The sequence below is a fragment of the Borostomias antarcticus genome (genome assembly GCF_949987555.1).
Source record: "Borostomias antarcticus genome assembly, chromosome: 8".
Lineage (NCBI taxonomy): Eukaryota > Metazoa > Chordata > Actinopteri > Stomiiformes > Stomiidae > Borostomias > Borostomias antarcticus.
In genome coordinates, this window is record NC_140241.1 from 887,171 (window position 1) to 899,717 (window position 12,547).

The following is a 12,547-nucleotide window of genomic DNA, read 5'->3' on the forward strand; positions in this document are numbered from 1 at the left end:
GGGAGAAGCAGGGGCTCCAGGCCCTCGGAGGAGAAGCAGGGGCTCCAGGCCCTCGGAGGAGAAGCAGGGGCTCCAGGCCCTCGGAGGAGAAGCAGGGGCTCCAGGCCGTCGGGGGAGAAGCAGGGGCTCCAGGCCGTCGGGGGAGAAGCAGGGGCTCCAGGCTGAACCCCCCAGCAGGACGCTGGGGATGAGTGACTTCTGGCACAAGATGGGCTGCTGCGTCGTGGCCAAACCTCCGCCGGTGAGTGAGTCCTCCTTCCAGGGGAATCATGGGAGAGTGAGTCCTCCTCCCAGGGGATCATGGGAGAGTGAGTCCTCCCAGGGGAATCATGGGAGAGTGAGTCCTCCCAGGGGAATCATGGGAGAGTGAGTCCTCCCAGGGGAGTCATGGGAGAGTGAGTCCTCCCAGGGGATCATGGGAGAGTGAGTCCTCCCAGGGGAATCATGGGAGAGTGAGTCCTCCCAGGGGAATCATGGGAGAGTGAGTTCTCCTCCCAGGGGAATCATGGGAGAGTGAGTCCTCCCAGGGGAATCATGGGAGAGTGAGTCCTCCCAGGGGAATCATGGGAAAGAGCAGGATCCTGTCGGCTGACCCGGTCACCAGTCCTGCGTTTACCGTTTCTCAATCAAAGGGCTTCAGGGCTTCATTAAGATCCTCACGTCACTGGGCGTCTAGATATGAGACTGAGCCTGATAGAGACACAGAGCATCTTTGTTGAGCGGTGCTTGACTCAGGCCGTGCCAGATGGGAGGATGTGCAGGCTCTGCTACCCAGATCACCAGGTCCTTCTCCTCAGTCAGAAGAGAATCCTCTCAACCATCGCGTGAGAAACCAGCCCAGCTGACGCAGTAGAGAGAGAAGTCCTTCAAGTGGTCGATGCGTAGTCACGCTAAGGACTGAGCGGTTAAGAGGAGGCGTGTGTTGGCGAGGGAGAGACCCAGACGGGAGGCATGGAGAGACTAAGAGGAGGAGTGTGTTGGCGAGGGAGAGACCCAGACGGGAGGCATGGAGAGACAAAGACTGCTCTGTCATTGCCCATTCATTCACTTCAATACAACTTCATTTATAGAGATTTTTACAGATAGACGCTCACAGAACTGTACATGAGACAGTTACATATAAAACATGAAACAGCCATTCTGACCTTTTTAGTGTAACCTCCACACAAATATAAGGCAGGGCAACAAGTGTGATGGGTGCTTGCCCTGCCCAGAAAAGTGACTAATTTGGGCTTTAGGTGTGTGTCTGTATAGGCCCATCTTTGAACGAGGAACAGTTGCAAAACATGCGTCTGATGAATCGATTCGGTTGCAAACATTGGGGGTTAGAAGAGACTCTAGCTTCTGAGTTTCCAAAGCACATCTCCATACCAAGCCCTGACCACACTGTCCAGCACTCTCCTCTAACAAAGAGCGGTCTCTCTCTGGTCTCTCTCTGAGGGGGAAGTGGGCTGCTCAGCCGTGCTGTTAATGGAAGCCTCTCTCCCTCCCTCCCTCCTCTCTCCCTCCTCCCTCCTCCTCCTCCTCCTTCCTGCTGTATCAGTAGTTCTTGTTGGTTCTGTTGTTGGGGGGAGAGCCGGGCCATAATGGAACCTAGTGTGTGACATACTATCAACTGACTTCCCAGCTAGGTTCAGGGTTAAGTGATTTGAGATCAGGTTTTTACAGTTGCTATATGACATTTGCCGTTTTGACATACTGAGTATTATTAGGCGTCATTGACAATATTTTATTTGTTATTTCATTAATTTTTTAGCAGGGCTGCCAACACACGTTAGCCTCTTCTCATGCTCACACAGAGAAATGACCAGCCCCCAAATACTAGCAAGTCAATGCCTATGGGACCTTTATTTTGAAATTACCTGAAAGAAGGCCAATCTGGCGTGGGGGGGGGGGGGGGGGGGTGACTAAGTGAGAAAAGTCTCACTCTTATCTTGGCAGCCCTGGGGCAGAACATATTTGTGTGTGCTGAGATGTGGCGGCGTGCCACGCTGTAATAACACGCTAATGCACCGCACACACTGGCAAGTTCTGACATGCTGGTTGAGGAACTGATGATCTAATAACACAGGCATGGGGGAAGAACACCGTCAAACTCTCCCCTCAGAGTGACATGAAGAACATAGACAGAGCCAACCCACATACCTCTGGAGAGATGGCTGAGGGCCTCCAACCGCTAAGAGAGACAAGAGAGACATCAAAATAATACCCCCAGCAAAATAATACCCCCAGCAAAAAAATACCCCCAGCATTCCAGTGTGTTCTGAGAGTTACATGACAATGACGTAGATGTCATTGTGTTTCTTTAAAAAATGTGGTATTCAAAATAAAATGTCATTTTTTTCTGGTTGGTTATATTTCTGCCAGTCTACGCATGGATATATAAACTTGTGATTATGAAAAGTGGGCAAAAAATACATAGTAACTATTTGCTGTCATCAGGGGAAGCTGATCTGATGCAGACATGCTTGGGTCAACACCATTTCAGCTCAGTAGAGGAACTGAACACAATTTCAGCTCAGTAGAGGAACTGAACACCATTTCAGCCCAGTAGAGGAACTGAACACCATTTCAGCTCAGTAGAGGAACTGAACACCATTTCAGCCCAGTAGAGGAACTGAACACCATTTCAGCCCAGTAGAGGAACTGAACACCATTTCAGCTCAGTAGAGGAACTGAACACCATTTCAGCTCAGTAGAGGAACTGAACACCATTTCAGCTCAGTAGAGGAACTGAACACCATTTCAGCCCAGTAGAGGAACTGAACACCATTTGAGCCCAGTAGAGGAACTGAACACCATTTCAGCTCAGTAGAGGAACTGAACACCATTTCAGCCCAGTAGAGGAACTGAACACCATTTCAGCTCAGTAGAGGAACTGAACACCATTTCAGCTCAGTAGAGGAACTGAAAAGTAGTTCTGTATGAAGGTGTTTAAATTCTCAAAAGGCCACATTCACATCTGTGGTCTGAAACCTCTGTTCTTCCTGTCGTCCCCAGAGGAAACGTCGGAGGAAAATCGACCGCAGCATGATCGGCGAGCCCACCAACTTCGTCCACCTGACGCACATCGGCTCTGGGGAGATGACCGACGGCCTCCAGCCGGTAAGAGAGAGAGAAGAGAGACACAAAAACAAACCCCCAGCATCCCCGCGGGTTCTGAGAGTTACAGTTTGAGATCGATACCCAACATGCGCCGTACACAACCTGGCACTTTCTACACAACCTGGCACTTTCTACACAATACAGGTGGTCTCCATACTGAAGGACAGGGAATGAACGAGGACTCACTTTATTCCATTTTGGAGGGAATATTCACTGTAATAAACAGTGACTATACAGATAATTTGCCTGATCACACACTCTTTACACACGGACAAATTAACACTTTCCAGTATTATTGCAGTAGAATTTCAGAGATTGAGTCAAAACTACATCAGTGTGGCTACATAGTTTCAGTCCACAGATGTTAGAGAGCTTCCTGGCAGTCCAGTCCAGTCCAGTCCAGTCCAGTCCAGACGCATCGTCGTTGCTTTCCCTCACTGCCAGTTAGCAGCCCAGTCAGATTCCTTTAACATTACATAACGCAACTACAATTATATAACTCTGCAGTCAATCCCTTTATTTATAACCATGTCCTTGGTGTGACTGCTGATGCCTCAGTGCCTCCCTGAGCTTAGTGTGTTCAACCGGTCATCTGTTACACATCTGCACCTGTGCGCTCAAAGATCCGCTGAGGGGACACGGCTAACGGCAGCGGCTTTCAAACTGCCATCTTGTTTGCTAGCTGAGTGAAAAGTATTCCTTCAATGTTGGAGGCAACAGGAAATGTACAGTGGAACTACGCCAAGTAGGCTAGCTAATAGGTAGGCTTAGGCTCACAATGACACTAATGTTTGTCTGCACCACGCTATTTCAATGTATTGTGCTGGAATGAGTGTCTCAGTGTTTTAGGGCATCTGCTGTAGGCCCAGTCTGAACACAGCTCACCCCTCACTGAACAAACAGCTCACCCCTCACTGAACACACAGCTCACCCCTCACTGAACACACAGCTCACCCCTCACTGAACACACAGTTCACCCCTCACTGAACACACAGTTCACCCCTCACTGAACACACAGCTCACCCCTCACTGAACACACAGCTCACCCCTCACTGAACACACAGCTCACCCCTCACTGAACACACAGCTCACCCCTCACTGAACACACAGCTCACCCCTCACTGAACACACAGCTCACCCCTCACTGAACACACAGCTCACCCCTCACTGAACACACAGTTCACCCCTCACTGTTCAAACACACCGGCCTGTTAATCACCTCACCCTCTGTGATCCAATCAAACCCTTTCATGACTGTTATGTAAGTCATGAGTAAAGCTGGGAACCATATGGAACCTGTTAAGATGAAGTAAGTAAGTAAGGGTTCCAGTCAGGGTTCCAAGTGGGCTCATGTTTCACCCTGCAGGAGCAGTATGATGACGTGTAGACTGCAGGAGGTGTAGACTGCAGGAGGTGTAGACTGCAGGAGGTGTAGACTGCAGGAGGTGTAGACTGCAGGAGGTAATGGGGAGTTTAAGTAACGACTGCTACGACAGGTCACTACGGTGACCAGAAATGCATCAGTGCTCGATAAATAAACCTGCCTGCCGTAGCAGCTGATTCTACGATGGCAAAAAAAAAACTGTTTCGCTTAGTGGCTACAACGTCTCGGAGACGCTTGGCCGTAGGGACCGCTCGGCTGTTTGCTGAACGATTTTGACCGCTGCGGCGATAGCGTCATAGCAGATCTATTTCAGATCATAGCATCATAGCAGATCTATTTCAGATCATAGCATCATAGCAGATCTATTTCCGGCCACCGTAGCAGTCCTGAAAACCAGCGTTGCTTAAAGTCCCTAATGTCACATTAAAAGACTCACTGAGCTCAGATCAGTTTGTGTGAGGAACAGAGGAGCTGTTAACTCTTCATATGGAGGATTATATACAGAAGTACACCAGCGTTTGGGTCAACGCCATTTCAGTTCAGTGGAGGAGCTGAAAAGTAGTAATGAAGGTTTTTAAATTCTCAAAAGGCAACATTCATGTCAGTCGTCTGAAATGTCCCTCCAGTCCCAGGACCTTCTCACTGTTATCAACACACGTATGTAACACACATGTAACACGCATGTTCAATGTATGTAACACGCATGTTCAATGTATGTAACACGCATGTTCAATGTCTGACAATGTACAGTATCAATGTTTCTGGCTACAAGGACTGTCCATATCTTCCTCTGTGAGCTCATGAAGTCATGTTGCATCTGTGTACATGAAGGGTTAACAGACACACATTCATACCTGTTCTGACAGAAACCTTGTTAGGGTTGGGTGGTAGATGGAGGGAGCTAGGACCCTGAAGCAGACGGCAGGCAGGCAGCGCAGGTTCAAAAAATAGTTTTAATCTCAAGGACGCAAAATAAACAGAGGAACGCTGGGAGGAAACGCTAACATTGACAATGACCCAACAGAGAACAAAGGAAACAGGAGGGCATATATACTCTGGGAGAACAATCAAGGACCAACGCACAGGTGTGCAACGAGACATAACGAGACACAGGTGCAGACAATCACCCAGACAAGGACGTGGAGGGATTCCAACAAGACACCAACACAAGGACACAGGAACTAGGACACAAGGGAAGGGGACAGGGATGTGGGACTAGTGAGGGACTGGGGGGAACACGTTCACACCTGTTTGAATAGAAACACGTTCACATCTATTTTAATAGAAACACGTTCACACCTGTTTTAATAGAAACACGTTCACACCTGTTTTAATAGAAACACGTTCACACCTGTTTTAATAGAAACATGTTCACACCTGTTTTAATAGAAACACGTTCACACCTGTTTTAATAGAAACACGTTCACAGCTGTTTTAATAGAAACACGTTCACACCTGTTTTAATAGAAACACGTTCACACCTGTTTTAACCAACATGTTCAAACCTGTTTCTCTTCTTCTGTAGTCTGGGTCGGTCCAGGAGCAGATGAGGTCAAAAGGTCTCACCCTCTGCCGTAAAAGCCCCTTCTAGGAGGGCCAGGAAGGTCCCTCAGTGCTGGTGAGCCATAGCTATGAATTTGGTCGACTCACTATATAATGAAATAGCCTCTAACTGTAGGAGTGAGGGGAGTGTTTAAGAGTCCTGTCGCTTCCTGTGTGATGGAAGTGAGACAGACTAACGGCTCTGAAGAAAAATGGAGAATGATCCTGTTAACATGTCAGTTGTTATTCTACTTCCGTCCACATTTGAAGCCTGTTTTGTTCCGTGTGTCCGGTAGGAACATCTGGACGACTGTATTCACGTTCCCCCGGTCCTCTGAGGGGGCGGCCCTCTCTCTGACATCATCTCCAATCAAGAGTTTGACAAACATGAGAAGGACAGAGAGATCAGGGACGCACGTCTTCTGCCCCTCCACTTCATCAGGAGCTTTAGGGAGAAAAATATTTGTCCCTCTTACGGACTTTGGACACTGCATTTCAGACGACCGCTTATTCTGGTGTTCGTGTGGACGTGTGCTGCTGAACTACAAATGATGACTCATCCAATGCTTTAGGAACTACAAATGACTGATCCAACGCTTCAGGAACTACAAATGATGACTCATCCAACGCTTCAGGAACTACAAATGACTGATCCAACGCTTCAGGAACTACAAATGATGACTCTTCCAATGCTTCAGGAACTACAAATGATGACTCTTCCAATGCTTCAGGAACTACAAATGATGACTCATCCAATGCTTCAGGAACTACAAATGACTGATCCAACACTTCAGGAACTACAAATGATGACTGATCCAACCCTTCAGGAACTACAAATGATGACTCATCCAATGGTTTACGGAACTGAATATCAGGGTGTCATTAGTATCATCAGGATGTGTCCTATTACATGCTTACTGTTGACCAAAGGATTCATCATCAGAGATGTTCTGAAGGTGTGTGTGTGTGTGTGTGTGTGTGTGTGTGCGTGTACATATGTGTGCGTGCGCATGCACACAGTATATGCACATTTTTTTATTGACCAGTGTCTTGTCAACCAGGCCCACTAACAGTTTATTTGCATTAACTTGATTTTACTGTATACTACCAATGATGGAACATGCTGCAATTAATGTAAAAGTAACTAGATACCATAGTTGCTAATAGCAGGGGCTGTAATTGAAATTGAAAGTCCATGTGTAAACATTTGGGGGTTATCCAGTAATGACAGAATCAGTCTGGCACGGCTCTCATTAAACCAACTGCATCGAAGGAACATTCCATTAAGGGGGGGTTTGAGTAGGAGGGTGTCCAGCCCCTTGATGAGAATGGAACATTCCATGCGTTTCACATTCCTCCTGTCTGCTGTGTAGATTCACTCAGACGGCCCCTGGCCTGCTCATAGTAACGCAGCTCTCTCTTCTGACACGCGATATCTCCAGAACCGCAGCTCTCTCTTCTGACACGCGATATCTCCAGAACCGTAGATCTCTCTTCTGACACGCGATATCTCCAGAACCGCAGCTCTCTCTTCTGACACGCGATATCTCCAGAACCGTAGCTCTCTCTTCTGACACGCGATATCTCCAGAACCGTAGCTCTCTCTTCTGACACGCGATATCTCCAGAACCGTGGGCTGCAGAACACGGCACGCCATAGAGGGGAACATTCACATTCAAACTAAATGTTTGATACAAAACTAAAGTATATTTTCCTGCACCTTACGATGAGTGTGTTTAGACAAACAACGTTTTGACATTAATTTGGTTTTGCACTCCGTGTGAATTGTATTGACTGTGTTTTATATCGGTAATAGAACCCAAACTAGGCCGTCTAAGCCTGACTGAGGAAGGGTCAACTGGACAGTGTTAAAGTCTTGATCTGACTCCATTTTACATTATATCAATATCATTATCTTAATCTGGGCAAAGATTTGTTGATTACGGATTAAACTGAAAGTCTATACATTACATTAAACTGAATGTCTATTCATAACATTAAACTGAATGTCTATTCATTACATTAAACTGAATGTCTATTCATTACATTAAACTGAATATCTATTCATTACATTAAACTGAATTTATATTCATTACATTGCAAAATGAGTTAGATCAATAAGAAGGCCCACCTTAGAAAGATCCTGTTGAGATCCTCCCACTCTACCATGGTGATGAGATTAGAGAGACCGAGAGAGAGAGACTGGGGAGGAGAGACCAGGAAGACAGAGAGAGAGAGAGACCAGGGAAGACCGAGAGAGAGAGACTGGGGAGAAGACCAGGAAGACAGAGAGAGAGACCACATGGCCAAGGCCTGAGGAGAGAGACCAGGGAAGACAGAGAGAGAGACCGCATGGCCAAGGCCTGAGGAGAGAGACCAGGGAAGACAGAGAGAGAGACCGCATGGCCAAGGCCCCAGGAGAGAGACCAGGGAAGACAGAGAGAGAGAGACCGCATGGCCAAGGCCCCAGGAGAGAGACCAGGGAAGACAGAGAGAGAGAGACCGCATGGCCAAGGCCCCAGGAGAGAGACCAGGGAAGACAGAGAGAGAGAGACCGCATGGCCAAGGCCCCAGGAGAGAGACCAGGGAAGACAGAACAGAGGAAGAACGGTAGCGCGTCAGAGGAAAAAGAACAACGGTCGTAGAAGGTTCACTTTTACCCACCATCAGACAGGACGACCAATCAGACCACACCTTTTCATATTTATGACATCATTACAGTGAAAATGACTGATTGGCTGTCAGAGACTCAAGTGTTGATATGTTGTCTCATATGAGAAGTGTTGTCTTTGCATGTGTCATGTTGTGGTTTCCTATCTGCTCATCAGTCCCTGGCCGTCTCAACTATACCAGGCTCTGGCAGCTTCTTATCCAGTAGTTATTGGTTATGCCAAGTTAATTTTGTCAAATGAATATTTTGGTGCACGGTGATTACAGAGAATGTACTCTTGGTTTGCAAGTTTGATTTTGATGTGCCACTTTTATATATATCCACTGTTGCCATTATTATCAGCATTTGGAAATATCGCTTCCAGTCTATATTGGACCAGTGCCTGGTCCAGTCACTCAGCCCCCCAGTATACCAGCCTGGTCCAGTCACTCAGCCCCCCAGTGTACCGGCCTGGTCCAGTCACTCAGCCCCCCAGTGTACCGGCCTGGTCCAGTCACTCAGCCCCCCAGTGTACCGGCCTGGTCCAGTCACTCAGCCCCCCAGTGTACCGGCCTGGTCCAGTCACTCAGCCCCCCAGGACACGTGGAAGAGAAGAGGCCGAGGAATCTGGGAATCTAATCTGTCACACATTCCTAATTGGGGTCTGGTCTGATCCAGAAACACACACATTCCTAATTGGGGTCTGGTCTGATCCAGAAACCCGTGTCTGGCTGCTAGAGCCCATTCACATCTTGGCTGGGTGGAGAATATTAGACTGTTTGAATATTAGACTGTTTGAATATTAGACTGTTTGAATATTAGACTGTTTGCCTCTCACAGACTTGTACTGGAGGTCCTGTCCGTTAACACTGTTACTGAGAGTATGGGGACATGGAGAGAGGATGGTGCCACTCACACACCCCTGACCAGGGACCGCTCTGACCACCCAAACACCCCTGACCAGGGGCCGCTCTGACCACCCATACACCCCTGACCAGGGACCGCTCTGACCACCCATACACCCCTGACCAGGGACCGCTCTGACCACCCATACACCCCTGACCAGGGGCCGCTCTGACCACCCATACACCCCTGACCAGAGACCGCCCTGACCACCCAAACACCCCTGACCAGGGACCGCTCTGACCACCCATACACCCCTGACCAGGGACCGCTCTGACCACCCAAACACCCCTGACCAGGGACCGCTCTGACCAGGCTGTCTTTTCATTGAAGAAAAAAAAGTAAAAACATAAATATTGCACTGCATGAACCCAGGTATGTCCCAATCAATCTTAATCTGGGTTAATTGAGCATTTCAAACAACCCTTTACATCATGTTAACAAAACCCTTTACATCATGTTAACAAAACCCTTTACATCATGTTAACAAACACAGGAAACCACAAGTCTCTGTGGAACCACAGAAAGAAAAACATTCTTTAGCTTTTAAATAAATTCAACACCACAGATTTTATAGCTTCCATTTTTGTAAAAATAATAAAATAAATGTGTCTTTGGTCCATTCTGCCGGTTCCTCTCTAGGAACCCCAGCTGCCCCTGGGTACTGGATCAGACATCAGCAGACATAGGAACCCCATCTGCCCCAGGGTACTGGATCAGCAGACATGGCAGCGCTCTCGTTGACGAGCTGCAGACAGCTGCATTCTTCCTCTGTGGTGACCTCACTTCCTGTGGCTGTCAACGTTAGTTTCCTGAAAGTGTCCTTAATTTGAACGTTACATAAAATTCCTTAAGCAGATCAAGATATCCATGATCCTCCACTCCTACATCTACAATGAGATCCATGATCCTCCCACTCCTACATCTACAATGAGATCATGATCCTCCACTCCTACATCTACAATGAGATCCATGATCCTCCCACTCCTACATCTACAATGAGATCCATGATCCTCCACTCCTACATCTACAATGAGATCCATGATCCTCCACTCCTACATCTACAATGAGATCCATGATCCTCCACTCCTACATCTACAATGAGATCATGATCCTCCACTCCTACATCTACAATGAGATCCATGATCCTCCACTCCTACATCTACAATGAGATCCATGATCCTCCACTCCTACATCTACAATGAGATCCATGATCCTCCACTCCTACATCTACAATGAGATCATGATCCTCCACTCCTACATCTACAATGAGATCCATGATCCTCCCACTCCTACATCTACAATGAGATCATGATCCTCCACTCCTACATCTACAATGAGATCCATGATCCTCCACTCCTACATCTACAATGAGATCCATGATCCTCCACTCCTACATCTACAATGAGATCCGTGATCCTCCACTCCTACATCTACAATGAGATCCATGATCCTCCACTCCTACATCTACAATGAGATCCATGATCCTCCACTCCTACATCTACAATGAGATCTCAGCTCCAGAAGAGAAAGCATGTCCAGGTGAAAAGGTACAGCTTGTTCATGATGTGCTCCGACTATCAGCTACAACATGCAGACCACCTGCCTCATATCACCCCCCCCCCATGACACCAAAACAGCTCTGACCAATACTTTTATATCCCTGTAGCAACTAATAATGTAATAAAACTACCAATAGTGCAATAATAACTCCCAATAAAGTAGCCTAATCCATTTCTAATGTGTTATGTAATAAAGAACATAAATGTAATTAGTAGTAGTAGTAGTAGTAGTACAGTAGTAGTAGTAGTAGTAGTAGTAATAGTAGTAGTAGTAGTAGTAGTAGTAGTAATAGTAGTAGTAGTAGTAGTAGTAGTAGTAGTAGTAGTAGAGTAGTAGCAGTAGTACTAGTAGTGTACTTCATTGATTCCTGGGGGGAATTTGCACTGTTGCAGTATCAAAGACAACAAAGTAACAATCAGATCCACATTTACAGTAGATACCAAATATCAGATACAAATATACATACAGTATACAGCAGATACAAATATACATTCAGTATACAGCAGATACAAATATACATACAGTATACAGCAGATACAAATATATGAGACAGCCACTGGCGGTTTGGTCCTGATGTCTGCCAAGGTCTTTTACAGATTGTGGAAGTGTAAATTAAAAGCGTTCTAACGTTGTTCCATGCGTTTGTGTTGGTTCACCTGAAAGCAGAGAAAAAGGGCTTCAAAGATTCAGAGCTGTTCACACATTTCTCACAGGACATGGATTTTAATGACAAAATATGAGTATTTAGTGACCCTAAAACTGTTATTAGTTGTATTGAGAGGGTACTGTGTGTTGTTAGTTGTATTGAGAGGGTTCTATGTGTTGTTAGTTGTATTGAGAGGGTACTGTGTGTTGTTAGTTGTATTGAGAGGGTACTGTGTGTTGTTAGTTGTATTGAGAGGGTACTGTGTGTTGTTAGTTGTATTGAGAGGGTACTGTGTGGTGTTAGTTGTATTGAGAGGGTACTGTGTGTTGTTAGTTGTATTGAGAGGGTTCTGTGTGTTGTTAGTTGTATTGAGAGGGTACTGTGTGTTGTTAGTTGTATTGAGACGGTACTGTGTGTAGTTAGTTGTATTGAGAGGGTACTGTGTGTTGTTAGTTGTATTGAGAGGGTACTGTGTGTTGTTAGTTGTATTGAGAGGGTACTGTGTGTTGTTAGTTGTATTGAGAGGGTTCTGTGTGTTGTTAGTTGTATTGAGAGGGTACTGTGTGTTGTTAGTTGTATTGAGAGGGTTCTGTGTGTTGTTAGTTGTATTGAGAGGGTTCTGCGCATCTTACATTTGCATAACATGAAAAAAAAGGAAAATAGATTTAAAAAACAAGTTTTTCCCTCTAGCGCATATTGAGGAGTGCAGACATCAGGACCAGACCTCCAGTGGGTCACATGTACACAAACCAAA

General features: G+C 46.4%; 2 protein-coding genes across 2 annotated transcripts in view; one reads left to right on the forward strand and one right to left on the reverse strand.

Moving 5' to 3' along the window:
• pi4kb (phosphatidylinositol 4-kinase, catalytic, beta) overlaps nucleotides 1-12,547 on the reverse strand; it is a 229,655-nt gene that overhangs the window by 120,355 nt on the left and 96,753 nt on the right. The window lies entirely within an intron of this gene.
• On the forward strand, nucleotides 188-6,080 carry cdc42se1 (CDC42 small effector 1; the record flags this gene model as incomplete). Its single annotated transcript, XM_084441973.1, has 3 exons — nucleotides 188-241; nucleotides 3,001-3,105; nucleotides 6,015-6,080. 3 exons carry the CDS (start codon nucleotides 188-190, stop codon nucleotides 6,078-6,080), a joined length of 225 nt encoding a protein of 74 aa, XP_084298099.1.